This window comes from Ctenopharyngodon idella, chromosome 20 (assembly GCF_019924925.1).
Source record: "Ctenopharyngodon idella isolate HZGC_01 chromosome 20, HZGC01, whole genome shotgun sequence".
NCBI lineage: Eukaryota > Metazoa > Chordata > Actinopteri > Cypriniformes > Xenocyprididae > Ctenopharyngodon > Ctenopharyngodon idella.
Genome location: NC_067239.1, coordinates 27925152 through 27953066, shown reverse-complemented (window position 1 = coordinate 27953066; position 27915 = coordinate 27925152). Strand labels below are relative to the sequence as shown.

The window sequence follows — 27915 nt, the reverse complement described above, 5'->3', positions numbered from 1 at the left end:
ATGTAGGATCCTGTGAGTCGCTTTGTGTCCTGTAGGGGGCGCGCATACTTGTTTGTGATTACTACTATTGAACGTGCTGCTGCAGAATGTGTGTGATGGAATGAACCCCGCAGTTCATCCACCGCTGCAGCAGATGCGCAGCTCACCGCATCACTCAGGTTAGACTATCTATCTATCTATCTATCTATCTATTTGTCTATCTATCCATCTATCTATCTGTCTGTCTGTACATTTTGTTAGTGTATGTGCACTCAATATTTATTAAGTCGAATTAATATGTTGCTTTATACAAAAAATGCATGGAAAACAAATTATTTACATTATATTACTAAATACTAAAAGTTCTTCTGCTGGAAAAGTGGCCATTAGATATTTTAGTATTTTATTAAATTCTAAGTTAACTCTTACTTTTGCATATGTGTTTATTTAGTGTTTTAGTGTCATTGTGACAGCATAGGAATGTAGGCTATCAGGTTCAGGTAAGCAGCTTGTTTTGGTAGAGCGAGAGCTCTGATTGGCTCATGTCTGTGAGTGACAGCTGGGAAGCATCTGTGCATGTGGCCTCTGTAGCTAACCCTGCCCATTCTCTCGCTGCTGCAGTATGTGAATGGACGCAGGCACAGCTGTAGAGAGTTCAGCTGCTGTCTCTGTACCCGTCACATCAGGTGCCATGGCCAAGGGGGAGAAAGCCCGGGTCACATCAGGGGATAAACTCATGATGAAGCACTCTGAACCTGCTTTCACCAAGGTACCACCACAGGTAAGGCAATATGACACAAATTTTTTTTTTTTTTTCGTGTTAAACTGTGAGTTATGTGCAATCTGCAGTGTCTTTAGCTTGCGATCTAAATTTATATAAATTACTGTTCAAGTCAAAAATAATATTATATGACTGATTCAGCCTGTCTACACTGGGTTGCACAAATTAATTAATTTTGAGTGTCAGGTTAAGGTATAAATAACAGTATCAACTGCATTGCACACCGTGGAGTTGATGAACACTCAGTAGGGGGGAACAGGTGCAAATATATACGTATTTTTGTTATGATACTGGACTGAACATTTCTGCATCTGTACGTTATGGAAGTATGTGGAATGGCATTTTTTAATGAGCACATGGAATGTTTGTGTGGATGCTTTACCAACACACATGCCCAAAGGCTGTTTAGGCGTAGCACTGATAGGCAGACAGTAAAACCCACAAGTACATACTGCTGTAAAGACACAAACTGTATTTTTAAGTTGTGTATTACAAAATTACATTTGAGTTTAACCATTGCACCAGTCAAAAATCACTTCTGTAATCAGAACTGAATTCCTTTCACATGCCACAGACTTCAGTGTATTATCAGCTGAGTTAGAAATAGATATAATGTGCATTGAAAGTAAATGAAAAGCTTTTCCTTGTCATTATCACAAGTTGTTTATACCCAGAGTCTTTTTAATAGCTTAAGTATATGGATATTTGCCTTTTTAGAGTTTTTGGAGATATTTTGATTTTGACTGAGAGGTTGCTTGCTTGTTCTTTGACAAGTAAATGCAGTCGGACAACAAATATTGCCATTTTATTCTACTCAAAAGATAGAATAATATTTGTAGACATTGTACCTCCAGATCTGGAAGCAATATGACCTTCATCCATGGAAAAAAAATATGTCAGGGATGATCTGTCAAGTGAAATAAAGTCTGTGCTGTTCTTCTGCGCTGACCCTCTGGTCGAGGGGAAAATGGTAGTCGTGTGTCAATAATGTATGGAAAACACACTAATGGAGCTCTTGTTCTCACACACGCCGCCACAAAAAGGAAAGATGGAGACTCTCGTAGTGGAAGGTTAAAGATTTGAAGTGGAAATGTTACAATGGTAATACCTTTATTATACTGTGTCTTAAAGGGATAGTTCACACAAAAATGAAAATTCTTTTATCATTTACTCCCCCTCAAGTTGTTCCAAACCTGTATGAATTTCTTTGTTTTGCTGAACATAAAGGAATATATTTGGAAGAATGTTTGTAACCAAGCAGATCTCGTCCCCCATTGACTACCATAGTAGGAAAACAAATACTATGGTTGTTATTGTTGGCCGAGATCTGCTTGGTTACAAACATTATTAATCTTGCTTTGTGTTCAGCAGAACAAAGACATTTATACAGGTTTGAATTTTCATTTTTGGGTGAACTATCCCACAGTATTGTGAACCACAGCTTGTGAATATCATGTAGCATGATTATGGTAATCATTTAGTACTATGGTATATGTTAAAGTACCATGGTATTACCTAATACAATCACTGTACCGCTACAAAAGTTTTGTAAAGGCTGCCTCAAGAAAACTGTATTACTTTTCAAACTTTTTGTGAGATTTACTATGGATTTTGGTATGGATCTTTCTTGTGTCATGTGATCACCATACACTGCAAAACATTTGGTGCAGAAACAATAATTGCTAGTAAATTTCATGTACGATTACAAAGAAATTGCAAGTAACACATTGAATTAAACATGACATTTTGAAGTAGAAAAACTGAAATAGTATTTTCTTGTAAAACAGTAATATTTGTTTTATGTACAAGTTTGAAAAATCATTTTTACAGTGTAGTGTGAATATCTCAATAAAGAGCGTTTACTGTTACTATGGTTAACTCGGCTGTCAGGCATGTTTGTACAGGCCGATGTACCGGTTCTTGCGTGCAGTCTGAATCTACTGAGACTCCATCAGAGAACATTTGCCTCAACAATCATGAAAAAATTATTGCTACACTTGCCAGTCTGGGTTTTGAGAGCTTGATATTGTTTTTCACACTCTCTACAAAAGAAAAAAATCGCATTCAGATTGGAGGTGAAAGTCCAGGGTGAATTCGACCTTGCAAGTGTAATGATAAAATGCATTTTTAAATCCCGCTGGGCAGAAGCCTTAAACCCTTCATTATGTCATCCAGATTCATCCTCACGCAAACATACACAGTGAAAATCAGCTTAGAGTAGCAACTGTGAGAAAGTAGGCTAAGCACAAAGAGTTTTAGTTCAGTTGAATCTCACAAAAATCATGGAGTCATAATGAATATGTATATATATATATATATATATATATATACTCACTGGCCACTTTATTAAGCACACCTGCTTGTTAATGCAAATATCTAATCTGCAACATGGCACATGGCAGCAACTAAAAAGTGCATTTAGGCATGTAGACATGATCAAGACGATCTACTGAAGTTCAAATGAAAGAGGAAGATGGGTGATTTAACTTTGAAAGTGGCATGGTTGTTGGTGCCTGACGGGCTGCTCTAAGTATTTTAGAAACTGCTGATCTACTGGGATTTTCACACACAACCATCTTTAGGGTTTACAGAGAATGGTCTTGTTGATGCCAGAGGTCAGAGGACAATGGTCAGAGTGGTTTGAGCGGATAGCAAGGCAACAGTAACTCAAATAACCACTCATTACAACGAGGTCTGCAGAAGAGCATCTCTAAACACACCACACGTCAAACCTTGAAGCAGATGAGCTACAGCAGCAGAAGACACACCGCCAGCTAAGAACAGGAAACTGAGGCTACAGTTTGCACAGGCTGACTAAATTTAGACAATGGAAGATTGGAAAAACATCTCATGAGTCTCGATTTCTGCTGCGACATTCAGATGTTAGGGTCAGAATTTGGTGTAAACAACATGAAAGCTTGGATCCATCCTGCCTTGTATCAATTACACCGGTGGTGTAATGGTTTGGGGATATTTTCTTGGCACACTTTGGTTCCCTCAGTACCAATTGAGCATTGTTTAAACACCACAGCCTACCTGAGTATTGTTACTGACCATGTCCATCCCTTTATGACCACAGTGTCCCCATCTTCCAATGGCTACTTCCAGCAGGATAACGCGCCATGTCACAAAACTCAAATCATCTCAAACTGGTTTCTTGAACATGACAGAGAGTTCACTAAACTCATATGGCCTCCACAGTCACCAGATCTCAATCCGCTAGAGCACATTTGGGATGTGGAGGAAAGGGAGATTCGCATCATGGATGTGCAACCGACAAATCTGCAGCAACTGTGTGATGCTATCATGTCTGTATGGAACAAAATCTCTGAGGAATGTTTCCAGCACCTCCTTAAATCTATGCCACAAAGAATTAAGGCAGTTCTGAAGGCAAAAGGGGGTCCAACCCAGTACTAGCAACCTAATAAAGTGGCCAGTGAGTGTATATATTAAAATAATAATAATTTTTTATTTAGATTTTGGGGTGAAAAATGTCCCAGTTGTGTTCTTGACAAGCTTTGTGAGATTTGCAAAATCCCAAAAGGAAACGTTGGTCCTCATGTCAACTGCATATTTACTCTGTCTTCCCACACTTTAGTGCTGCTATCATGATTTTGCTGTTTTCAATCTGTGAGGAAGTTAGACATTTTGTGTCTTAACTCAATGACTTCCTGTTTGTGTCTATCATGATAACAGCAACAAAAATAAACATTGTAAGAATTTGAGCAATCCATGATGCTATAATGTTGTGGATGGTCGCCAGGGTGTGTTTTGCAGTTGCTAGGGTGTTTTATGATGGTTGTCTACCATTCCATGTCAGTAGAACCCACAAGAAGCCAAAAGTGATCAAAAGTAACAGTAAAGACTTTTTTACATTGTGACAAACAATGATTTCAAATTCATTGATTTCAAAGAATCATGTGACACTGAAGACTAGAGTAATGATGCTGAAAATTATATTTCTGATATTTCTGTACACACGCACACACATATATGACCCTGGACCACAAAACCAGTCATAAGGGTCAATTTTTTGAAATTGAGCTGAATAAATAAGCTTTCCACTGATGTATGGTTTATTAGGATAGGACAATATTTGGCTAAGATACAACTATTTGAAAACCTGGAATCTGAGGGTGCAAAAAAAAATCACAATACTGAGAAAAGTTGTCCAAATGAAGTCTTTAGCAATGCATATCCACTCACAAAAATATTTTTTTGATATATTTACGGTAGGAAATTTATAAAATATATTAATGGAACATGATCTTTACTTAATATCCTAATGATTTTTGGCATAAAAGAAAAATTTATAATTTTGACGCATACAATGTATTGTTGGCTATTGCTACAAATATACCTGTGCGACTTATGACTGGTTTTGTGGTCCAGGGTCACATATTATATATTTAGAAAAATATATATTAGATGCGATTAATCGTGATTAATTGATTTGACAGCACTAATTAATATCTAAACAATAACTCAATTTAAAAGCTATAGTGAGGGTTATGCTTTAAAACAAGAAAAAAACTATTTGCCAATGTGTTAAAAATAAAACTCAAAACCAGTTTTTATTTATCTTACACAGTTCTGCTTCTCAAGTATATTTGTTTTAAGAGTGTTGAGATATTTTTTTTTTTCACCAAAAAACTAGACAAAAATACTAATTAAGAAACTGTTTTATTTTATTTTATTTTCTCTTTTTTTTCTTTCCACAACATAACAAGATTTTCTACTTGGTTAGGTTTGTTCAGATCACAGTATGTTCAATAGTGATGCTTAACAGATAAAGCAGAATTAGTACAGTATCTGTTTCGAGTCTAAGCACCAATCTTCCTGATTCATTTCACACGTTAGTACCATCAAATCCTCTTACTTTTCCTTCTTTAGAGGAATAATTGTTGTTCAAAGAAGCATGGGAATTTAGATTAAATAGACAGGGCTGAACTCTCCAATCTTTTCATTTTCTTGTGTTATCTGAATAATTACATCTCCACCTCCTAAATTGTGATTTCAGAAGTCATTCATTTTTTTTTCATCATGGTGAAGTTAAGAATGGCAGGGAGAAAATCGGAGAGTTAATTACAGCGTCTTTTGAAGAGCGATCGGTCCTGCCCTCTGTGGTTGTTATTTTGCGAGGGTACCCAGAGTGCACGTTGGCTTGGAGACGCCAGACACCGGCTTTGATAGAGCGGATGAATGAGTTAACAATTCAAAGAGGAGTGTTTGACTTCTGTAGTATTTTCAGCACCAAATGTCTGTCTGACTGTCTCCAAGATCTGTCTCGGAAATATATGGCTCTAAGCGGCGGTTTGACTTCTCTTTTATGTGTTGAAAGGATCTCCCCTCCGTTTTCTACTCACACACCGCACATTTGCGGACATACACACCCTCAAAAACACACATTTACTCTGCCTTATCCACAGAGCTTTCCAAGGGATGAGTGTCTTTTTTAATGTGTGAAACGCTTTACATTCAGAAAGCACTCAAAATACATGTGCGGTAATGAGAAGTCATGTTGTGTCCATTGTGTCATGGCCGGGTCCCTTTGAATGGCAAGTGCATTTTAATGATGTGGTTTCATTTTTTAAGGAATAGTTTCACTAAAAATGGAAATTCTTTATCATTTACTCACTCTCGTGTCATTCCAAATCAGTTTATTTTCAACTTTATTTCTTCATTTTGGGATAAACGATTCCTTTAAAGGATCTACACCCCAGCTAACAGGGAACGTTCTTAGAACTGTTCCAGCAAAGTTCTCTCAAATTTATGAACAAACATTATTCCAGTAACGTTAATAGAACGCTTGTTCAAAGTCATGGTCTTTTAATAACATTATATATACATCCTTCATGGAATGTTTTTTTTTTTTTCTGAAATGTTTTAGTTGGACGTTCATCTAACGTATTTTAAATGTTTACTTGTTTTAGAATGTTCAGAGAACATTCAAAAGTAGGTTGCACTTTATTTTACAGTATGTGCACTTACAGTGTATATAATGTAACTACGTGGGTTAAGGTTAGGTTTAGGGGTAGGTTCAGGGTTAGTACCTAGTTATTATACCCAGTTGTTGTAATAACTATTATAGAATGTACATGGGGCACTTTATAAAATAAAGTGCTACTCAAAAGTAACATTTCCATAATGTTTGCAAAAAAAATTAACATTTGCATAACCAAGAATTTTTTTGTTTTGTTTTTTTTTTAACTTGATGTTTTGAACAATCAGAGAACATTCATAAATAATGATTTCATAACTTAATTGGAATAATAGTAAAACATAGAAACAGAAAGTTCCAAGTTTATGGTCATTCCCTTTAAAGGTGCAATATGTAAGAATTTTGCAGTAAAATATCCAAAAACCACTAGGCCAGTGTTATATATTTTGTTCACTTGAGTACTTACAATATCCCAAATGTTTGCAACTATTTGTAAATCGTGAGAAAATTGCAATTTTAACCAAGGCTCCGGGCTGCGTCATATCCGCATTACACTCGGTTGTTTTGTAGAAACCATGGAAACACCAAAGAGGCTTTAATATTTACATATTTTAATAGACAAGGGAACAACTGTTTTGATATATTTATAGAGAGAAAACTAATTGTTATATAGCTTAACACGTTTAGTCTTATTGTTTAAGCATGGTTTTTTTAAAACCATGCTTTACCATGCCTCAGAAAAAAACACTATTTTGTGAAGTAGCTAACATAGCATAATCAGATGCAGCTTTATTTTTAGTAACAATAATACAGCATTTTCTCCATCACACAATACGTTTTAAGATTAATTCGCCATTTATCAACACAAGCCATCCAGCATTTATTAATATGATATTCTAAAATCGATCTAGCTTACTGCAGCGTGCAACAAGTGTCTCATAACAGCTACCGAGCGAACGCTCAGAGTAACGTTATAACATTTTCAACACACTCAAATGTATCTAATATGATAAACAGAGCTGTGTTACCTCACACTCATGACCGGAAAAAAGCGGAAGCGGCGGCGGCGACTGTGGCATAATAAAAGTTCTGCTGCTCGCGGCGTGTGTTGCATTCGTCTCTCGTTAACAATCGCTCCAGCGGCCTCGTTCAGCTCCCACAACACTTGGTCCTGCTCTGCTTCATACTACAGTAACGTTAATAATCGCATCCATGAACATGATTTCTTCCTGAGTCCTATCCCAATTCTTTTCCACCGGCTGTTGAGGTGAAGACCGCATGTCCCAAGATGCCGCGCTCCAACTTGGCGTCATCAAGCTAAGCCTTTGTTTTGAATAGGCCTCTAGTGACCTCTAGCGGACAGAAAATATTACATATTACATCTTTAACCCTAAAAAACAACACAATATAATGTGTAATTCAAAATACAAGGAAAAAACCTGTGAAAAATCAAAACGGAAAATTCCTTAATATTCACAGTACATTGGGCCCTATTTTTACAGACTTTTTAATCTTTAAAGAACCATATAGCAACTTGAGAAACTCATGCAGTGAAAATCGTTCTTTAAAGGAAGCTTTGAAGAAGCTTTATTATAAGGGTGTTCTCTGTGATCAAATACCTTGTCACTCACAGTACTGGAAGCATCTGGATTAAATATTTCCTGTGGTTTTGAAGGGTCTCGCGCTGAGGACCCTTCAAACTATCCCGCCCACATAATGGAGAAAAGAGAAACTCTGAACCGACAGCACAAAGACAGATGCTGTGATTATCACCCAGAAACCTCAATAAAAGAACTCCACACACCTCTAATCAAGTACTGACTGACTACATCAAATCGACATGAATTACTTTGAAGAAAAAGAAATTGAAAATGACAAGGTGGAAACACCATGATATAATTAACAGCACATTATTTGAGGATTTAACTCTGTTTAGTCTGCCGTTCAAAATGCATATTTGCATACTAATGGTGATTTTTATGGCTCTGCTATTTTAAATATCAGGTCGAAAATTTAACCTTAGAAACACAGGATGGTCTTGAACTCTAGAATAAACAGTATTTGTGATAGTTGAATATTATTTTCTGACACCAAGACTTTTTTTTTCCAGACTCATCTGGATCAGAAGCTCACTGTATGTAGCAAACTATGCTTCGCCATCGGAGGGGCACCGAATCAGGTCGCCGGGAGCGCAACAGCTTTTTTCCTTCAGATATATCTACTTGACATTGCACAGGTGAGATCTCTATGTATTTTAATAAAATATTAAACCACACTGTAAAAAATAAATTGAGAAAACTTAAAAATCCAAGGCAACTTGATACGTCTTTGTTTTGTCAGTTTGAATTTGTTCATTCACTAAATGCAGAATGCCTCATTCAGCCAATGAACTTGTCAAGACAACAATTTTTCGTTGAGCAAATTTTCATTTAGTAACACAATACATTAAAGGTGCAATATGTAAGAATTTTGCAGTAAAATATCTAAAAACCACTAGGCCAGTGTTATATATTTTGTTCACTTGAGTACTTACAATATCCCAAATGTTTGCAACTATTTGTAAATCATGAGAAAATTGCTCCGGGACGTGTGAGGAGTCGCCTGTCAATTGCGTCGTACCCGCGTTATCCTCGGTTTCTGGTTTTATTTTGTAGAAACCATGGAAACAGCAAAGACGCTTTAATATTTACATGTTTTAATAGACAAGGGAACAAATGTTTCGATATATTTATAGACAGAAAACTAATTATTGTTATATAGCTTAACACGTTTAGTCTTATTGTTTAAATCAAATTTTCTTGATTTTTTGCGAGTACCATGCCTTACCATGCCTCAGAGAAAAACCCTATTTTGTCAAGTAGCTAACATAACATAATCAGATGCAGCTTTATTTTTAGTAACAGTAATACAGCATTTTCTCTATCATACAATACGTTTTAAAATTAATTGCATGACATTTATCAACACAAGCCATCCAGCATTTAATATGATATTTTAAAATCGATCTAGCTTACTGAAGCGTGCAACAAGTGTCTCATAACAGCCACCGAGCGAACGCTCAGAGTAACGTTATAGCATCATTTTCAACACACTCAAATGTATCTAATATGATAATCAGAGCTGTGTTACCTCATACTCATGACCGGAAAAGCGGAAGCAGCGCCGGCGACTGCGGCATAAATAAAGTTCCGCTGCTCCAACGGCCTCGTTCAACTCGGTCCCGCTCTGCTTCATACTACAGTAACGTTAATAATAGCATCCATGAACATGATTTCTTCCCGCGTCCTATCCCAAATGTTTTCCACCGGCTGCGAGATGAAGACCACATGTCCCAAGATTCCGCGCTCAAATTTGGCGTCATCAAGCTACGCCTTTGTTTTGAATAGGTCTCTAGCGACCTCTAGCGGACAGAAAATATTACATATTGCACCTTTAATTTGTTGTTATAATAGTCAAATATAGTATACAGACTTATAGAATACTTCATATGTTAAGTGAACTATGCTATCTTTGTGAAGAAGAACAGTCAATCAAAGATATCCAGAATATAATTTTAAATAGTTAAACATACTGTAGGCCTCAACACTTGACACACAAACTTCAAACAATCAACAAATGTGAAAAGATAAGCTCTTTACATCACATCACAACACAACAAATAACTAACAATAATGTTAAAATAACATTATTTTAATGAAGTCATTAAACAGCAAAAAATATATATATTCTATAACAGTAAACACATAATTTATTCATGGTGCAATGCATGCTGGGAACTCGCAAACCCTTAACATTTCAGCAATATGAAATTCTTTGGTCAGACAACTCTTTTTGACTACTTGGGACAAAATATGTTGGTCTGGCATCGGTTTTTATGTAGTTTCAAGAAAATTGCATTTCTTAGTTTTTAAGACTCAAAAGGTTTCGTAAAATGGAAAATATGTAGTTGCTATTTTACTGTGTTATAATACTTGAAGATATGATCTTAACAGAGCATATTAATCACAGAATAGCACCCTATTACTTATTTGATTAATTGAAAGAGAAGCCAAAAATAATTTAACCTGTGTTAATGATTCTGCTCTTGTTCTGATTTGCAAAAACCTTACAGTCTGAATAACAAATCGAGTTGGATTTCCATAAATGTAGATGTTCACTTTCTCTTCTCCTGACAGATTAACCCGTTCCAGGCCTCCATGGTGTTGTTCGTCGGTAAGGCTTGGGGGGCAGTTACTGACCCCATTGTGGGATTCTTCATTACTAAGAGTAAATGGACAAAGATTGGACGACTCATGCCATGGTGAGTGGCGTATGTATGAGAACTCAATTTTTTGAACTATTGAATGTACAGTGTGTTTTTGAAAGTGCAACTATGTTTTTCTCGTACTAAAGGCATGTCATTCATGTTAAAACATTTTTATGTATTGCTTTCTGTTGAGAAAGTCAAGAATGTTCAAATATTAACACCGAAAGTCAGAGCCAGAGTTTAAAAATTTCACAGAAAATAATGGGCACAGAATCCGATTCCATTCAGTTGAGGAATTTCAAACATGTTTGATATTTTGAGCCAATTTATAACAGTAGTTTTCAATGGAGTGCATTAGTTCCACCCACTCTTTCAGCAGTGCTGGTTCTGGAAGAATTTTTTTTTATTCGTCTTTGCCATAGGGATTTAAAAAAGTCTTTGTTTAAGCATTATAAGCCATGAACTAAGCCAATCAGCTACGAGGTGAATCATAACATTATGAACTTTGATTTGAAGCAAAAAAGTTTTGGAAAATCGGACAAAAAGACAAAGGTACAAGACTGTGTACTTAACGGCTTTAGTGAGGGAAAGAACTACAATCCCATGAAGCATTGCGAACAGCATAATCGAATTAAAAACGATGGAGAAATATAAAGCTACTCATTTACAAATGTTGATTGTATATATAAAAGCAATATATCATAAGTTCATTTGCAAAATAGGCAAATATTTAAGTATTTAAGTAACCTGGTTACGTTGTTTGCAGTGCTTCATGGGAGTGGGCGGAGCTAAAGAGCTCTTTTGGCGCGTTTTGCTCTTTTTGACTCTCTGATTGGTGGAATTTTCTGCACAGCATCATGGGTAATAGATTCTGAAGGTTGAAGGCTTCTTAAAATGTGCATGTGGACGTCTCAAGGGATTAAAGTGACGACATGCCCAAGATGTGAGTATCTGACAGGAAGTTCTCATTACACTCTGATGTGACATCATAGTGTCTGAGAGGAAGTAGTTAGGGATTGTTTTCAGAGAATCACTGCGGAACATCTCAGCCATGCCCATGTGGGTCTTCTGGTGTATCTCAGTGTTTATTATGCTAAAGCCGTGCCAACAACACAAAGACAACATGTTGATTTACAGATTCTACATTCTCTCTTATAAGGGGGAATTCCGCTATATCACTCATCCTGTCGGCATTATGCAAAAACTCTTGAAATTTCTTCTCTGATGTTTCTGTGTTTTTAGTTACAGTATGTAATCAGTGATATTCTTAAAGTACAGGTTTATTTTCCTCTTTTAACTCTCAGTTAATGTTTGGAAGCTCCGTGCAGTTCCTAACATTTACCGGACACTTAAATCTAAATCTCTTTCTTTGACGTACAAAGAAATTATGCAATACCACAAAAAAATAAAGTCTGTTCCAGAGACAGGGAAGATGTAAGCAAGCTGATTTATAGAAGAAAAAAACCCATCTTTTTTCTTTTATTATTTTTATGCATTTTTGGGCAATGCTTTAATTACTTTCTTTAAAAACTTATTAACAAATATTATATATTATAATTTTTAACACATCAGTACTCCATTTATTTATTTAATTATTTTATTTATTTATATATATATATATATATATATAATTTATCATGTTTTATTGTACTTTTTCGTGTGAGTAATTGTGGGTTTATGTACAGTGGGGCCCAAAAGTCCAGAGAACACATGAAAAATATAGTAATTTTTTTAAATCTCAAAATAAACAAAGTTTTAGGAATAATATAGTTTTAGGAATATATATATATATATATATATATATGTGTATATATATATATATAATATATATCACTACATGCATGTGCATTATTTCCCTCAGGTTACTTACTCTCAGAGTTAAAATATCAGGTCGTCTCACATCATTCAGCACCTTACATACAGTCTGGCTCTCTCCATTCACACGAACCCGTCTGTCCTGCTCTCTCTTTCCTGTACGGTGGCTCCTTTGTGTGGCTGAACAATCAGCAGGGCACACAGAGGTTGCTCCACGCTGCAGTAGTGGCATCTGGACTGTGCCAGAATTGGCCACTCTCTTTACCTCCCTGTTCTCTGTGTTGCTTGTTTGCTCACAGTTGTTTATCCTCTGTGAAAGTGAAAAGCAGTGTGGCACAGAGGTCAGTGTGTCCAGGGTAAACCTGCTTAGAAAGGACCTGACCAAACATTGAGGTTTTCTTTACAGGAACAGGGTTGTGATAGTTCTAGAGTTGACAAGGTCACGTAATTTAGGATGAAAGCCAACAACCTGAATTCAGCATTCAGCAAACGGTTGCTTACTGTGGGACAAGTCTCGCTCCTGAGTCAAAGGGAGGAAACAGGGCTATAGACTGTGATAAAAAAATGTGACAAATCTGCAGTTGTGAAAGCTTTGTGTGTGTTCATTTGCGGTTTCATCAGATTTCTTCTCGTCAGAGTGTGTGCCAATGTTTCCTGCACACAACAATGAACAGTGTGAGCCGTGATGTTTGATTCATGGAAAATGACTCCTGTGAACCGATTCTTTTTAATGAAGAAAAAAAAAAAAGAACTCACACTAAAATATTACAAAAAAAACATTTAAATCTGTCTATCTATCTATCTATCTATCTATCTATCTATCTGTCTGTCTGTCTGTCTGTCTGTCTATCTATCTATCTATCTATCTATCTATCTATCTCAATCCGTTGGCCAAACATTCACATCTGCATTTGCATACTTACTGTACATAAAGTATGTTTCTTGCCTTTGCTTCAGGAATCCATGAATAAATTGTACTTTAAAAAATCTACAAAGTGTAGAATATATTCCCTTCATAATTTAGCTGATATATGGAGATAAATCACTGAGAAAATGCACATTCAGCTGTAGTATTTGAAATCCTCTCCACCCTCCAGCTGACTGCCTCTACCATAATGCTATGCTACTGAATCAGTATGAATTATATATGGCCAACACGTTCCCCACGTCCTGCTTCAGCCTGTAAAGACGACTTCGTCAGATTAAGACTGTCAGTGTGCGATCCAGTGTTTATTCCATGATCATTCCTACAGTCTGCTGTAGCATCCTTACAAAGGGAGACAACATTGGCAGATACACAAATCTTCTATAAATGTGCACTGTAGCTTTAAGATGATACTCAAGCTGCTCTTTTTAGGTAATATTGATTAGTACAGAGGCTAAAATGGGAGATTGGGTAAACCACAAGACATCAATTGAAGACAATGTTATTTAGTTCCCTTGTAGCACTTCCTGTGCTCAGATGACTTACCTTGATTATTTCAAACTAATTTTGCTAGATATAATGTCTCAAAAACATGTTTTCTCCTTCACATTTTGAATCATGTGCATACTCATTATCATACTCAGATGATCTAATAATCTATTTATCTATTTAATGTTGTAAAATTGGACATTGATATCTCACTACCACTAAATAACAAACAATAGGCATTGTCTTTTTACACTTAATTTCATTAAACCCTTTGTGTCATTTTCTCTTCTAGGATGGTGGGCTGCACTCCATTTGTGGTGGTCTCTTACTTTTACCTTTGGTTTGTTCCACCTTTTACCAATGGGAGGTTCATCTGGTATCTGGGCTTCTACTGTCTCTACCAAACTCTCATCACAGTAAGTATCCAGCATATTTGCTTTGATGTTCTTAAAGTTGTAATGTAGTTTAATGCAGGGCTGCTCGATTATATCAAAAATCATAAGCAGGATTGTTTTTGGTCAATATTGAAATCACGATTATTTGGTGGGCGATATGATGAAAGTCTTGTTTCAAGATATGAGTAATTTTAAATATCTGAAATTTCACAATTATCGATACTTCAGTAAAAACTACTAGGTTAACTAATGTAAGAAAAGTCCTCAAAATACATACACAAGTTCAGTAAACGGTCAGCAATACAGTAAGAACAAAGAAACTAATTACAAACAAAACAGACAAATAAATAAATAATAAATACAACAGAACTAAAAAGTGTTTTAAGTTTTTCGGGAAGATGTACTAACAGTGGAATTCAGATAATAGCCTACAACAAAAAATATTAAATAACACTGCAAAGTCTTACTGTACACATTAAATAGAGACTAATCCTTATTAAAGCTACTTAAGTTATTCAGTCAAGATCAGTGAGTGACTTTCCTTTGTCATTTGTTGTTTGATTGTCATTAATGACAGACTGCAGCAGGTTTATTAGGCTTCTGTCACTTTAAGAGCTGCACTGATCCAATATACTGTTACACACATGTGAGTTTACTTAAAACATAATCCGCTGTGTTTATGTGAAAACTCTCCAAAATGTGTGTCCGCGTTCGGCTCCAACTCGGAGCGCACGCACAGAAAGCCTCCTGGGGAGCAGTGTCTGTTTTGTGACTTAATGCACTTTTAATAACGTGTTTTCTATTAATATATTTTAAAATGTAATTTATTCCTGTGATGTCAAAGCTTAATTTTTTTAGCATCATTACTCCAGTCTTCAGTGTCACATGATCCTTCAGAAATGATTCTAATATGCTGATTTGCTGCTCAAGAAACATTTCTTATAATTATCAATGTTGAAAACAGTTGTGCTGCTTAATATTTTTGCTGTGATACATTTTTTCAGGATTTGTTGATGAACAGAAAATTTAAAAGAACAGCATTTTTTCTTGCTGAATAAAATTATGAATTTCTTTTTTTTTTAAATCCTGCTGACCCCAAACTTTTGAAGGGTAGTGTATCTTATGCAGTGTTACTTCTCAAGTAAATTTAATCTTGCTAAAAATGCTTGTCAACAAAAGTTAGCGTGGTTATAGCCCAACCTCTCTGATCTCTGCATGGAGTTTTCCATGATTTATTTGTGTTTCTATCCTTTGTTACTATGGCTTGGCATATACTGTCCTCCGTAAAACCCGCCAGTAAGTGCCGGAGTGGGGAAGCCGCTCTGACCGCATCAGTCTACGCTGTAATGAAAAGTCATTCTAACTACTTGATAAATACATGGTACAACCTGACCGAAACCACCAGAGAGGATAAATGCTGCTTTCCTCTTTTAGCGTTCTTCATTGTCTGTAAGCACAAAGCTGAGAAACACCAGCTGCTTCCAGTGTGCATGTATAAGATTGTCGTACCGGTAGTTTACATGATTCTAATTAGACAGTTTTTCATAATTAGGCTTTGGTTTATGTTTAAATAAACAAATCTTCCAGCTACTCAGAATCAAAACCCTTAATGGAAGTCAAATGGACAATATGGGGGACTCTTAAGAAACAGAAGCACTGCTGGAGAAGCACTCTGTAGTTACATTTATTTTGGTGGCCGTTGGTCTGCCGCAGTGCTGACTTGGCTTTCGTGAGAATTAGAAAAGATAAAACTGACAGTAGTGCACACCAATGCAACATGCAAGCATGTCTGAGGAAGGTTTAGTAAATATTGATTTTGTACCGCACATTTATAAGTACATAGAAAATGTTGTTCTTAAAATGAATAGCACTGATTTATGAGCGTGTAAGTTGGCTATTTCTGAGATTTATAATACAACATAATGTAAACGGTAAAGATGAGTGGTTTTGAAACCGCTGATAAATGTATATGCTCAGAATTTTGGATCACTCATCATTTTGCTCGCCTTTTTTTAGATCATCATCGTACAGAACACTCCATAATTTCTTTAATCTTAAAAATAAAGCTTCCAATTACAACCAAAAATAATTTTATTGCCTGAACCATAGGTGGTCCTATTTAACTTCCATGAAAACTTTTTATTATCTCGTTCTTAACCATAATGTACTGCTGCTTTAAAAAAAACCTAGAAACCAAAACACTGGTTTGAAGAAGTTATAAAACAGCTAAAAATGAATCTTTGCTCAACCTAAAGTGCTGCAAAGAACCACTGAAAACACTTGAAATTTTACACTAAATATAATGTTTTTACCCTCCTTCATCTTCTGCAGGTAACATAAAATGTGTCTAATGTGGTAAAATTTAATTCACTGATTTAATATTGAGATTTTTTTTCACATCCAGCACATTTTTATGTTTATTTATATTTATTTTATTCTGTTGTACTTTTATTTAAATTGAAATTATTGTATTTTCATTGCACAATAATGTATTGCATTGTCATATGAAATTAACATTTCAGTGTTATCTCCTTTTATAAAACAGATACTGAAGACAATTGCAAACATTAAGATTTTATTATTATTATTATTATTATTATTATTATTATTATTATTATTATTTTGACTATTATTGATAATGTTATTATTAATCATTATTAATAAAATTCCCTTTCACAAGATGTAATACAAGTCTCTGGTGTCCCCAGAATGTGTCTGTGAAGTTTCAGTTCAAAATACCCCACAGATCATTTATTAAAGCTTGTCAAATTTCGCCTCTATTTGGGTGTGAGCAAAAACACGCCATTTTTGTGTGTGTCCCTTTAAATGCAAATGAGCTGCTGCTCCCGACCCGCTTTCCAGAAGAGAGCGGAGCTTTAACAGCTCACGCTTCGGTTGCTCAACAGCAACAAAGCTGGAGAATCTCACGCAGCCAAAATGAGGATTGTCAGTAACGGTGTTCAGCCTTACATTGTTCAAACCAGAGTCGGACACTGATTGAGAGAGACTCAGGAAGAAGTTACAACTTTTAGAATGCATCTGGACATTTCTAAACAGTTAGTAGATAAATGTATGTAGTTGTTCTGGAGTTGATTCAACTCATCGACTAGCATGTGCCGTCATGTTAATATTTTGTGCAAATCCAGCGCTGAATTGTCCCTCGTTTGTGAAGCAGTCCGGCGTAAAATGACGGCATGGGAACAACACTCTACAACAACAACTCTTCCTCTTCTCTAAAGCAGCCCAACATGGCCTCGCCCCCTTTGTTGAATGTTTGCAGGGGCAGGGTTTATGTAAATTTTAGGGTTAGTGATGTCACTAACCCAGGAAGAAGCTCGTTGTAGTCCCTACCAGCTGTTTGTTGTAGTCCTTAAACAGAGAATTCTGTAAAAGAAAATATCTCCCTTTGCACTGAACTTTGAGTGTCGTAGCTTTGCAGATGTTGTTTATGCTCAAACAGCAACATTACACACTAACTAAAGTTAAAAAAGTGAAATCATAATCAACTACCCCTTTAAAAATAATTGCTCAGGGTTGTTCAGAATAGAAGTTTGCATATAGACAGTGTGTTCGATTTAAAGTGATCAGTGTATGACATCAACCACGCATACGAAGCCACATAGATATGAATATAAGGAGCCGTCTGCTCTCTAATCGCTCTTGTGATGCTTTGATGTCATACACCAATCGGTCAGCGCAGTGCCGCTTCAAGTCGAACACACTTATAGTATGTTTGAAATGCAGAATTTCCATCTTAATCACTGTCTTGTTTTATTCTTAATCTTTCTTGCAGTGTTTCCATGTGCCTTATTCCGCCCTGACCATGTTCTTGAGCACCGACCAGCGAGAGAGAGACTCTGCTACAGCTTACCGTAAGCTTACAGCTACAGACAACAGTGTTCATCTTTAAACCTGTGTTCTAGAATATTAACTAATCTGATTTCATTGTGCTCCAATAATCCTAAAATAAATGCTTGCCAAGTGCTTATGTTGAGAACTGTATATGTTTGGAAGTGGTTTCAAATGTAAATAATGAATTACCAATTTTCTGCATGCATGTGTTCAGGTATGACGGTGGAGGTGCTTGGTACGCTGGTCGGTGCCGCCATTCAGGGTCAGATTGTAGCGAGCGCACACACACTGAAGCACTGTCCGCATCGGAACCTGACGACTGGTCACCTGGGAAACAGCAGCGGAACAGAGATCATCAGATCCCTGGCGCTATCACAGGACTTCCTGTCTCATGCTGTATGTGTCACAGTCACGGTTGTTTGACCTAAAAGTGATCCACTGCATTTAATACAGTTCCTTTGGCTCTAAATTTCTCTAGCATTATTTTTATACATTTTATACAACACTTTATAGTACTGTTTATTAAAAAATTCACAAACTTTATTGCATTTTGTAATGTTCATTACTAATATATATATATATATATATATATATATATATATATATATATGTGTAAGCAATGAGGTACGAGAGGCTGTGCTGTATCATGAATAAGTCACAGCTGAAAGGTGTTGTTAAGCCTGCAACCCCTTCAGCTGTGACTTATTCACGATACAGCACTAGCCTCGAGTACCTTATTGCTTTTATAAAACGGTTACCACACAATACAAATATTAAAGCCAAAAATATGTATCAATGCAACTTTCATGAAGTAAACTGTCACTAAAAGCCTTCCTTCTGCCAGAAAAAAAGAGTCCCTGACCTTGAACAGCAACAGAAGTTACATTATTACGCCATTAGATGGCGCAAAGAATGTCTTTATGAGTGTGTCAGTCAGTAGCGAAGACTTTTACATTGAAAAGACTGAACTGTTGTGAACACAGAAGAAGACGCAACTGACAAATGCTTTGACTAGCGCTGTCAGTCACGGGAAAACCCCTTAACTGTTAAAAGGACAAGATAATACATTGGACATTTAAACAGATTTTTTTGATTATGAAAATAGGACTGACCTGAAGGAAAACTGCTTTGCAGGAAAAAAAAAAAGAAAGAAAAAAAAAAAGGCTTTTTCCCTGAAATCATCAAGTACCATCGAACCATAAACTCTCCAAAACCTGATTAGGTGTGGATTTCTAGAGCTTGACCTTCAGAGGAACGATTTATATTCATCAGTCCTCAGAATCAATAAATAAATGTGCTTGTTTAGGGGCCAGTTTAACTCTATTTTGGGCCAAGAGCCACTGAGCTCCATGTCAGTCAAAACCGACTTGTGAGTGAACCGACAGGCTTGGCTTGTGGATGTGGCTGAGGGTTCCATAGTGGAAAGCCATGATGGAGAACCATGAAGGGCCACAGCTATTTGGAGCTGGACTGTAGAGCGTCTCTCTGGTTAAAGCTCTCTGAGGCGGCTGGGCTGAATCCACCACGCACCGTGTCATTGCACATTCTTCTGTGGCCAGGCTGAAAGGCGGTGAGATGGTTGGGGGTGCCAGCCAAATACTCTGAAACGGCTCTTTTGATCTGGAACAATAATGAAGTGCTTGCCATGGTCCGTGGAAAAATAGCAAACAATCCTGAGGTTGTTTAGGGCAGAGCAGTTCCTGTTTGGGGGAAATAGATTGAAAAGTTCCTCTTTTCTGGGGTTGCACCTAATTTGAGCTCACTAAAATTTAAAAGACTGTACAGTACGAAGTCTGAATCAGCAGATACACCCAAATAGATGCAATGAATGTGGAACATGACACCCATGTACTGGAATAAAACTACAACCAAAGATTAAGATGTATTCAAGACAGAATTAAATGTGTTGACAGGACTGTTTTCCATCACCTCTCACGGTCTGTTTCTCTTTACAGAAGGAAGTGTACATGATAGCTGCCGGAGTGATCGGAGGGCTGTTTCTGGTTTGTACAGTGGTCATGTTTCTGGGAGTCAAAGAGAGAGATGGTAAGCATGTGGCATGCATTTGTTTTGCCACCGCATCCGAATGAAAAAGTTTGCTTAGTTCACCCCAAAAAATTAACATTTCCAAATGGCTTTCTTCCGTGGAATACAAGAGAAGATACACTCTGCTCTCTTCTATACAGTCTAAGAGAAGACGTTTGGAGTTGTTGATCTCTATTAAACACACCAAAACAGTAGTCCATATGATTTTTGAGCTATACATATCACATGTTTTCTTAAGATACACTACCATTCAAAAGTTTGGGGTTTGAGATTTTTTACTTTTAAAGAAAGTCTCTATTGCTCACCAAAGCTAAATTTATTTGATAAAAAAATACAGTAAAAACTATAATATTGTGAAATATATTACAATTTTAAATATTTTTTCTATTTTAATATATTTTAAAATATAATTTATTCTTGTGATCAAAGCTGAATTTTCAGCATCATTACTCCAGTCTTCAGTGTCACATGATCCTTCAGAAATCATTCTAATATGCAGATTTGCTGATCAAGAAACATTTCTTGTTGTTATCCTTTTTTAAAACAATTGTGCTGCTTTTTGTGGAACTCGTGATGCATTTTTTCAGGATTCTTTGACAAATAGAAAGTACAAAAGAACATAATTTGTTTGAAATAGAAAACTTTTGTATACATGTTTTGTATAAAAGTCTTTACTGTCACTTATGAACAATTTAATGCATCCTTGTTGAATAAAAGTATTAGACAATACTTTTATAAACCCAAATTTTTGAAGCGTAATGTATATGATAGCTTTGTGTGAACAAAACAAAACAGACCAAAATCCATTCACTTATATTCAAATGTGGCATATGTGCTATGCAAGTGCATATTATATTTATAAATATATATTATATAAGTGAATACTAACTTAAATTTCAGTTTGTGCCTCACACAAAGCTACTGTATGGCTTCAGAAGAGTCGCGTACTGAGTAGGTACTACATTTGAATGTGAACGTACTTCGTGACCATTAAAAAAGTATGTTCTACGTAGTATGACTATAGGTACTATCAATGAAATTCATATTATTATTCATATTATTATGGACATACTACATTCGCCATGTTGTTACTGTCATGTGACCTACCAGTGTCAGTTGTCGCTTCTCTTCCATTCTTAAATCCCCTCCCGTGGCCTCATGGGATAGCAAAGTGTCCATCGTATGCGCACTTTAGAATCTCGGCAAAAGTAGAAGGTCATAAAGGGACTTTTCGCATACCGTTTTTCGAATACTATGTATTCAGACATACTACTCTTTTGGCGCACTGTTTGTCACATACTATTATATATTAGGGAAGTATTCGATTTCAGATGCAGTGCTTTTCCCTCTTTAATAATATGGAAAACTGCAGCATAGCTATTGCGTCTAAAATATCTTTTTGTGTTCTACTGAAATATATTTTTTGGGGGGGAGGGGGGGTGAACTTTTCCTTTAAATGTGTCATAATAGTGTCACTGTACCTTAGAAAACGTCTAATGTTTGTGTTTTCTCCACTTTTCTGCATTTTTAGATCCCTACGCTCCTAAAACGGACAAAGCCATTCCTTTCCATAAGGGCTTTATTTTGGTCATGAAGCACGGGTCTTACCTCACTCTGACGGCAGCTTTCCTTTTCATTTCTGTGGCCATTCAGGTAACACGCTTTCCCTCCAGTATGTCGTTCTAGAGCAGTTAATTCAGTGTGCACAATGTGTTCAGTTGTTCGTTGTTTGAAAGAAAGTATGTAACTGAATAATTATATTTATTAGCCACATATACAGTTTCATCATGTTTGAAACTCTGAATACATTCCCAGAATGTAGCCTTCAGGTTTTCTTAAAGGAATAGTTCACTCAAAAATGAAAATTCTGTCATTATTTACTCGCCCTCATGTCATTCCAAACCCGTAGGCTATTTTTCCGATGGAACATGAAAGTCTAAAACTTTCATCCTTGCGTGAGCTATTCCTTTAATCACAGTGGTCTGGGCTGGATTAATTAATGACATCATTAGAACTCTCATTTGCCGCTGTCTCCTTCTGCAGATGATACAAAGTAACTTTGTGCTGTTCTGCACGTATGCGGTGGAACTTCGTGATCACTTTCAGAACATTGTTTTGACTATTCTGGTGAGTACCTGATGAAGACATGAAAAGCTGACACCACTATAAACGTTATTCAGTAAACAGATATTGTTGATGCCATATCCATTTCAATAGACCTGCCACTGGAACTCCTCATCATACTGTCACCTCTTGTTTGTTTAGTTACTTTGTAAATGAAGACAAAGCTCTCTATAATTCTCTAATGTGTGTCAGTATCTTGGGAAAAATGAATATGTGACTGAATTTCTATATCTTCCCAGATGTCGGCAGCAGTGAGTATTCCATTTTGGCAGTGGTTTCTTGAGAAGTTTGGGAAGAAGACAGCAGCGTTCTGCGGCATAACAGTAACTGTTACTTTATTAAGTGTTTTTTCTTAAAGGGGTAGTTCACCCCAAAAGAAAATGATCCCATAATTTACTCACCCTTAAGGTGTTTATGACTTTCTTCTTTCAGCCAAACACAATTGCAGTTATATTAAATAATATCCAAGCTTTACAATGGGAGTGAATGGTGCCCGAGTTTTTGAAGCTCCAAAAAGTGCATCCATCCATCATAAAAGTAATCCATATGATACCAGTGGGATAATAAATGCATTCTGAAGTGAAGTGATGGGTTTTTGTAAGAAAAATATCCATATTTAAAACTTAACTATAATCTATAATCACTGGCTTCTGGCAACAGGCATACATGTGTTCAAGAGAAAGTCGAGTTCCAGTGGAAGGGTGACCTCTGACCCGACGTAGGACGAAGCTCCTCTTCTCTTATATCAAAATCCTCCGACATTTTACTTTAAAATTTCTCATTTTAGACTTCTAATTCATGACCGGCATTTTGTTTTGCTCTATCCTCTTCATAAATATGGATATTTTTCTTACAAAAATGCATTGCTTCACTTCAGAAGACCTTTATTAACCCGCTGGAAAGTATGGATTACTTTTATGATGAATGGATGCGTTTTTTGGGGCTTCAAAATCTCGGGTACCATTCACTCCCATTATAAAGCTTGGAAGAGCAAGGGTATTTATTAATATTACTCCGCTTGTGTTTGGCTGAAAGAAGAAAGTCATATACATCTAGGATGGCTTGAGGGTGAGTATATTATATTAATTTTCATTTTTGGGTGAACTAACTCTTTAATCAGTGATTTGGATGACTCTTTATTCAGTAGATCTTTAGCTTTAATAGCATTATAAATGATCAAAGGATACTACCATATTATAAACAGCAATTATTAGGTAATTTTACTATATAGTGTGTCATATAGCAGTGTTTATTCTTAAAGTGTCTGATAATAGTGGCCTAATCAAAATCATAAGTATTCAGCTGGTCATGTGATCTCAGCATTGCAGCCACCATGTGGGGAAACCAGTCTTGTATAGAATAAATGACCTTTTCTAGAACACTGATATAACTGGAGTCATTTTAAAATGTTTATCAAATGCATTATTCATTTCTGGAGGTGAAAATCATATTCATTGCACCTTTTAAATTGTTTAATGCATATGTACGTTGGGTAACATTCAGTGACGTCTTTTAAATTGTCATCTGTGCAGTGGATCATGCCGTTCACGGTGATGCTGGTGTTCATCCCTAATCTGATAGTGGCATATGTTGTGGCCGTATCGTCTGGGCTTAGTGTGGCTGCTTCTCTCTTGTTACCATGGTGAGTCTTCCAAAACCAAATATAATGCTACATTATGGATAAACAAAGAATATGCATCCAATACTTCGTGTTTTTTGTTTTAAAGTACAGAATGCATAGATCATTTTTTGCAGTGGCAATGAAAAAGGCAGCATTTTCTTCAAAGTGTAGTATAAATATAGTTTGTCATGCATTTAAAGGGATAGTTCACCCAAAAATGAAAATTCTCTCATTATTTACTCAAGTCGTTGTAAACCTAAGTTCTTTCTTCTGTTGAACATAAAGAAAGACATTTTAAAGAATGTGGGTAACGTCTCGGTTACAAAGGTAACCCTCGTTCCCTGAAGGAGGGAACGGAGACGTACGTCGTACGTGACCGACTGAATGGGAACTATAGAGTTGCTGGCCCCCATTGACTTCCATAGTAAAAATACTATGGAAGTCAATGGAGATCAGAAACTGTTTGGTTACCGACATTCTTCAGAATATCTTCTTTTGTGCAGTGACATCTCTTCTCTGATATTTACTGGTATGAGGGCGGGACAAACTGTCACTCACATGAGATCCACCAATAGCAAACCACAGTGATCAAATCAATTCCTGTCCTATATTTTTTCTTGTCTGAGAAGCCGCTTCACTCGGATGCATGTCACAATAGGGAAGAAAAGACTATCACTACTTCCATTTAATGCCGACTTTAAAAGCCTCAAAGTGATCCATAAAAATCGTATTATAACTTTGTTTATTTTAACCAGCCAAGCTTTAACTTTTGTATATATAGGTTTAATAACCAGCAATCTCCAAATAACAGGTTTCATGTCAGGGTCATGCTATTTTTTGGTTTTTAAAGATAGACTCTGCTTGATTGGAAAGGCCCCAATTGAGTAAATTGCAGTTTTTATGTGCCGTCTACAAAGAGGATTTGGCTTTATGGTACCAATGTCGATGTTTAATACGAGATGATGAATGATGCCTCTGCCGTGTTGTGTTTCCTGTTGCTCAGGTCAATGTTACCAGATGTAGTGGATGACTTCAGACTGGCAAACCGCAACTCAAAGGGACACGAGGCAATCTTCTACTCCCTATATGCTTTCTTCACAAAGTTTGCTGCAGGCATTTCTCTTGGAGTGTCCACGCTCTGTCTACAGTGAGATCACTCTTTCATTATTATGGAAATTATGAATCATGACAGATCAGTGGTGTAAACAATGCAGTATTGACAATTTGATATTTTGGTTTGTCAGTTGTCATTTGGAAACCAGTCAGTAAATGAAGACATTTGTGCAGCATATTGTATAAAAGCTGAATGCATAGTTGTTGGTGTTGCAGGTTTGCTGGTTATGACACAGGAGCGTGCAGACAGCCCCCTCCAGTGGTCTACACGCTGAAATTGCTCATCGGTGCTGCTCCGGTGGTCTGTATCACCACAGGCCTTATGATCCTCGTGGTGTACCCCATTAGTGAGGACGTCAGATTACGAAACAAATTTGCCCTGGAAGAGCTCAGGTAATATATATATATATATTACCAAAATAATAAAAATCTTACAGACCCCAAACTTTTAAACAGTTGTGTGTGTGTGTGTGTGTATATACACTATATATATATATATATATATATATATATATATACACACACCGATCAGGCAAAACATTATGAGCACTGACAGGTGACGTGAATAACACTGATTATCTCTTCATCACGGCACCTGTTAGTGGGTGGGATATATTAGGCAGCAAGTGAAGATTTTGTCCTCAAAGTTGATGTGTTAGAAGCAGGAAAAATGGGCAAGCGTAAAGATTTGAGCGAGTTTGACAAGGGCCAAATTCTAATGGCTAGACGACTGGGTCAGAGCATCTCCAAAACTGCAGCTCTTGTGGGGTGTTCCCGGTCTGCAGTGGTCAGTATCTATCAAAAGTGATCCAAGGAAGGAGCAGTGGTGAACCGGCGAAAGGGTCATGGGCGGCCAAGGCTCATTGATGCACGTGGGGAGCGAAGGCTGGCCCGTGAGGTCCGATCCAACAGACGAGCTACTGTAGCTCAGATTGCTCAAGAAGTTAATGCTGGTTCTGATAGAAAGGTGTCAGAATACACAGTGCATCGCAGTTTGTTGCGTATGGGGCTGCACAGCTGCAGACCAGTCAGGGTGCCCATGCTGACCCCTGTCCACCGCCAAAAGCGCCAACAGTGGGCACGTGAGCATCAGAACTGGACCACGGAGCAATGGAAGAATGTGGTGCCGGGTGTGTGTGCGTCGTTTACCTGGGGAACACAGGGCACCAGGGAAGAAGGGAATGGGAATGGGAAGAAGGCAATGGGAAGAAGGCAAGCCAGCGGAGGCAGTGTGATGCTTTGGGCAATGTTCTGCTGGGAAACCTTGGGTCCTGCCATCCATGTGGATGTTACTTTGACACGCATCACCTACCTAAGCATTGTTGCAGACCATGTACACCCTTTCATGGAAACGGTATTCCCTGGTGGCTGTGGCCTCTTTCAGCAGGATAATGCGTCCTGCCACAAAGCAAAAATGGTTTAGGAATGGTTTGAGGAGCACAACAGTGAGTTTGAGGTGTTGACTTGGCCTCCAGATTCCCCAGATCTCAATTCAATCGAGCATCTGTGGGATGTGCTGAACAAACAAGTCCGATCCATGGAGGCTCCAACTCACAACTTATAGGACTTAAAGGATCTGCTGCTAACATCTTGGTGCCAGATATCACAGGGCACCTTCAGGGGTCTAGTGGAGTCCTTGACGGGTCAGGGCTGTTTTGGCAGCAAAAGGGGAACCAACACAATATTAGGAAGGTGATCATAATGTTATGCCTGATTGGTGTGTATTTTATATATATATATAAAACATTTTTTGTATATATATATATACACACACAAAATTTTATATATTTTTTATATATATATACTAAAAAGAAACATTTTTATAGTTGACCAATTATATACAATATTTTTTACATTTATGATTATATATTGATATTATATTTTTCATATATTATGTATAATAAAATGTATATATTTATTTTTCAGAAACCAGAGCATTACCTGTAAATCTCTCAGAGCTGATCTGAGCAGTGCGTAACATCCTCAAACAGCAGATCCTGATATTCTAGCCCAGTGCTGGGATGAGTTGTGTTAGTGTATATTACACTGTGTGAGATATATATATTATGTTTTAATGTAAACATTTCAGTTTGTTTCTGTATTCAGTCCGTTTCTGTATTTTCACATGAACATATAGCCACATATATCTAATTTATACACATGAATGGACTATATATCATTATATATGAGGATTTCCTGAGGGAAAATATACTGATAATATATTGTTCCAAGTTGTTATAGTGATTATAAATATTATTAAATGACTTGATTCCAGGATTAATAAAAAAATTGTGCTGGTTCACGTAGCTTTAACATATTTCAATGATGCTTCAATAAAATTAAAATATAGAATAATGATAATAAAAGTATTGAATATTATTTGGATAAATTAATGTAGTTCATGCATTTATCTGTATATATATATATATATATATATATATGTGTGTGTGTGTGTGTGTGTGTGTGTGTACAGTATGTTGTTAAAAATAACCCCAAAGCAATCTTTAGATTTACTAAAATTATTTTTTATAATACTATAAATAATAATCAGGTAATGAAAAAAGTATTAAGGTGCTATTGGGTGGTTC

The 27915-nt window shown here is 36.6% G+C and overlaps 1 protein-coding gene across 2 annotated transcripts; it reads left to right on the top strand.

Moving 5' to 3' along the window:
• The first annotated feature begins 66 nt into the window (after positions 1-66).
• Positions 67-27810, top strand: mfsd2b (MFSD2 lysolipid transporter B, sphingolipid). Of its 2 annotated transcripts, XM_051875388.1 has the most exons (15): positions 67-158; positions 601-760; positions 8812-8937; positions 10877-11001; positions 14469-14592; positions 18365-18443; positions 18638-18819; positions 20379-20469; positions 22001-22122; positions 22513-22596; positions 22833-22916; positions 24126-24235; positions 25218-25361; positions 25544-25720; positions 27254-27810. In XM_051875388.1, exons 2-15 carry the CDS (start codon positions 608-610, stop codon positions 27303-27305), a joined length of 1653 nt encoding a protein of 550 aa, XP_051731348.1. In that variant the 5' UTR covers positions 67-158; positions 601-607; the 3' UTR covers positions 27306-27810. The 2 variants fall into 2 exon arrangements, with proteins under 2 accessions (XP_051731348.1, XP_051731347.1); XM_051875387.1 differs by lacking the exon at positions 67-158 and having other exon boundaries at positions 488-760.
• The last annotated feature ends 105 nt before the right edge of the window (positions 27811-27915 follow it).

Bases quoted from the DNA above. Each gene is read 5' to 3' on its own strand.
- mfsd2b (XM_051875388.1), top strand. From the start codon at position 608: ATGGACGCAGGCACAGCTGTAGAGAGTTCAGCTGCTGTCTCTGTACCC. The intron at 18,444-18,637 runs GTAAGCTTACAG...GCATGTGTTCAG, and splicing joins AGACTCTGCTACAGCTTACC to GTATGACGGTGGAGGTGCTT. The intron at 22,597-22,832 runs GTGAGTACCTGA...ATATCTTCCCAG, and splicing joins ACATTGTTTTGACTATTCTG to ATGTCGGCAGCAGTGAGTAT.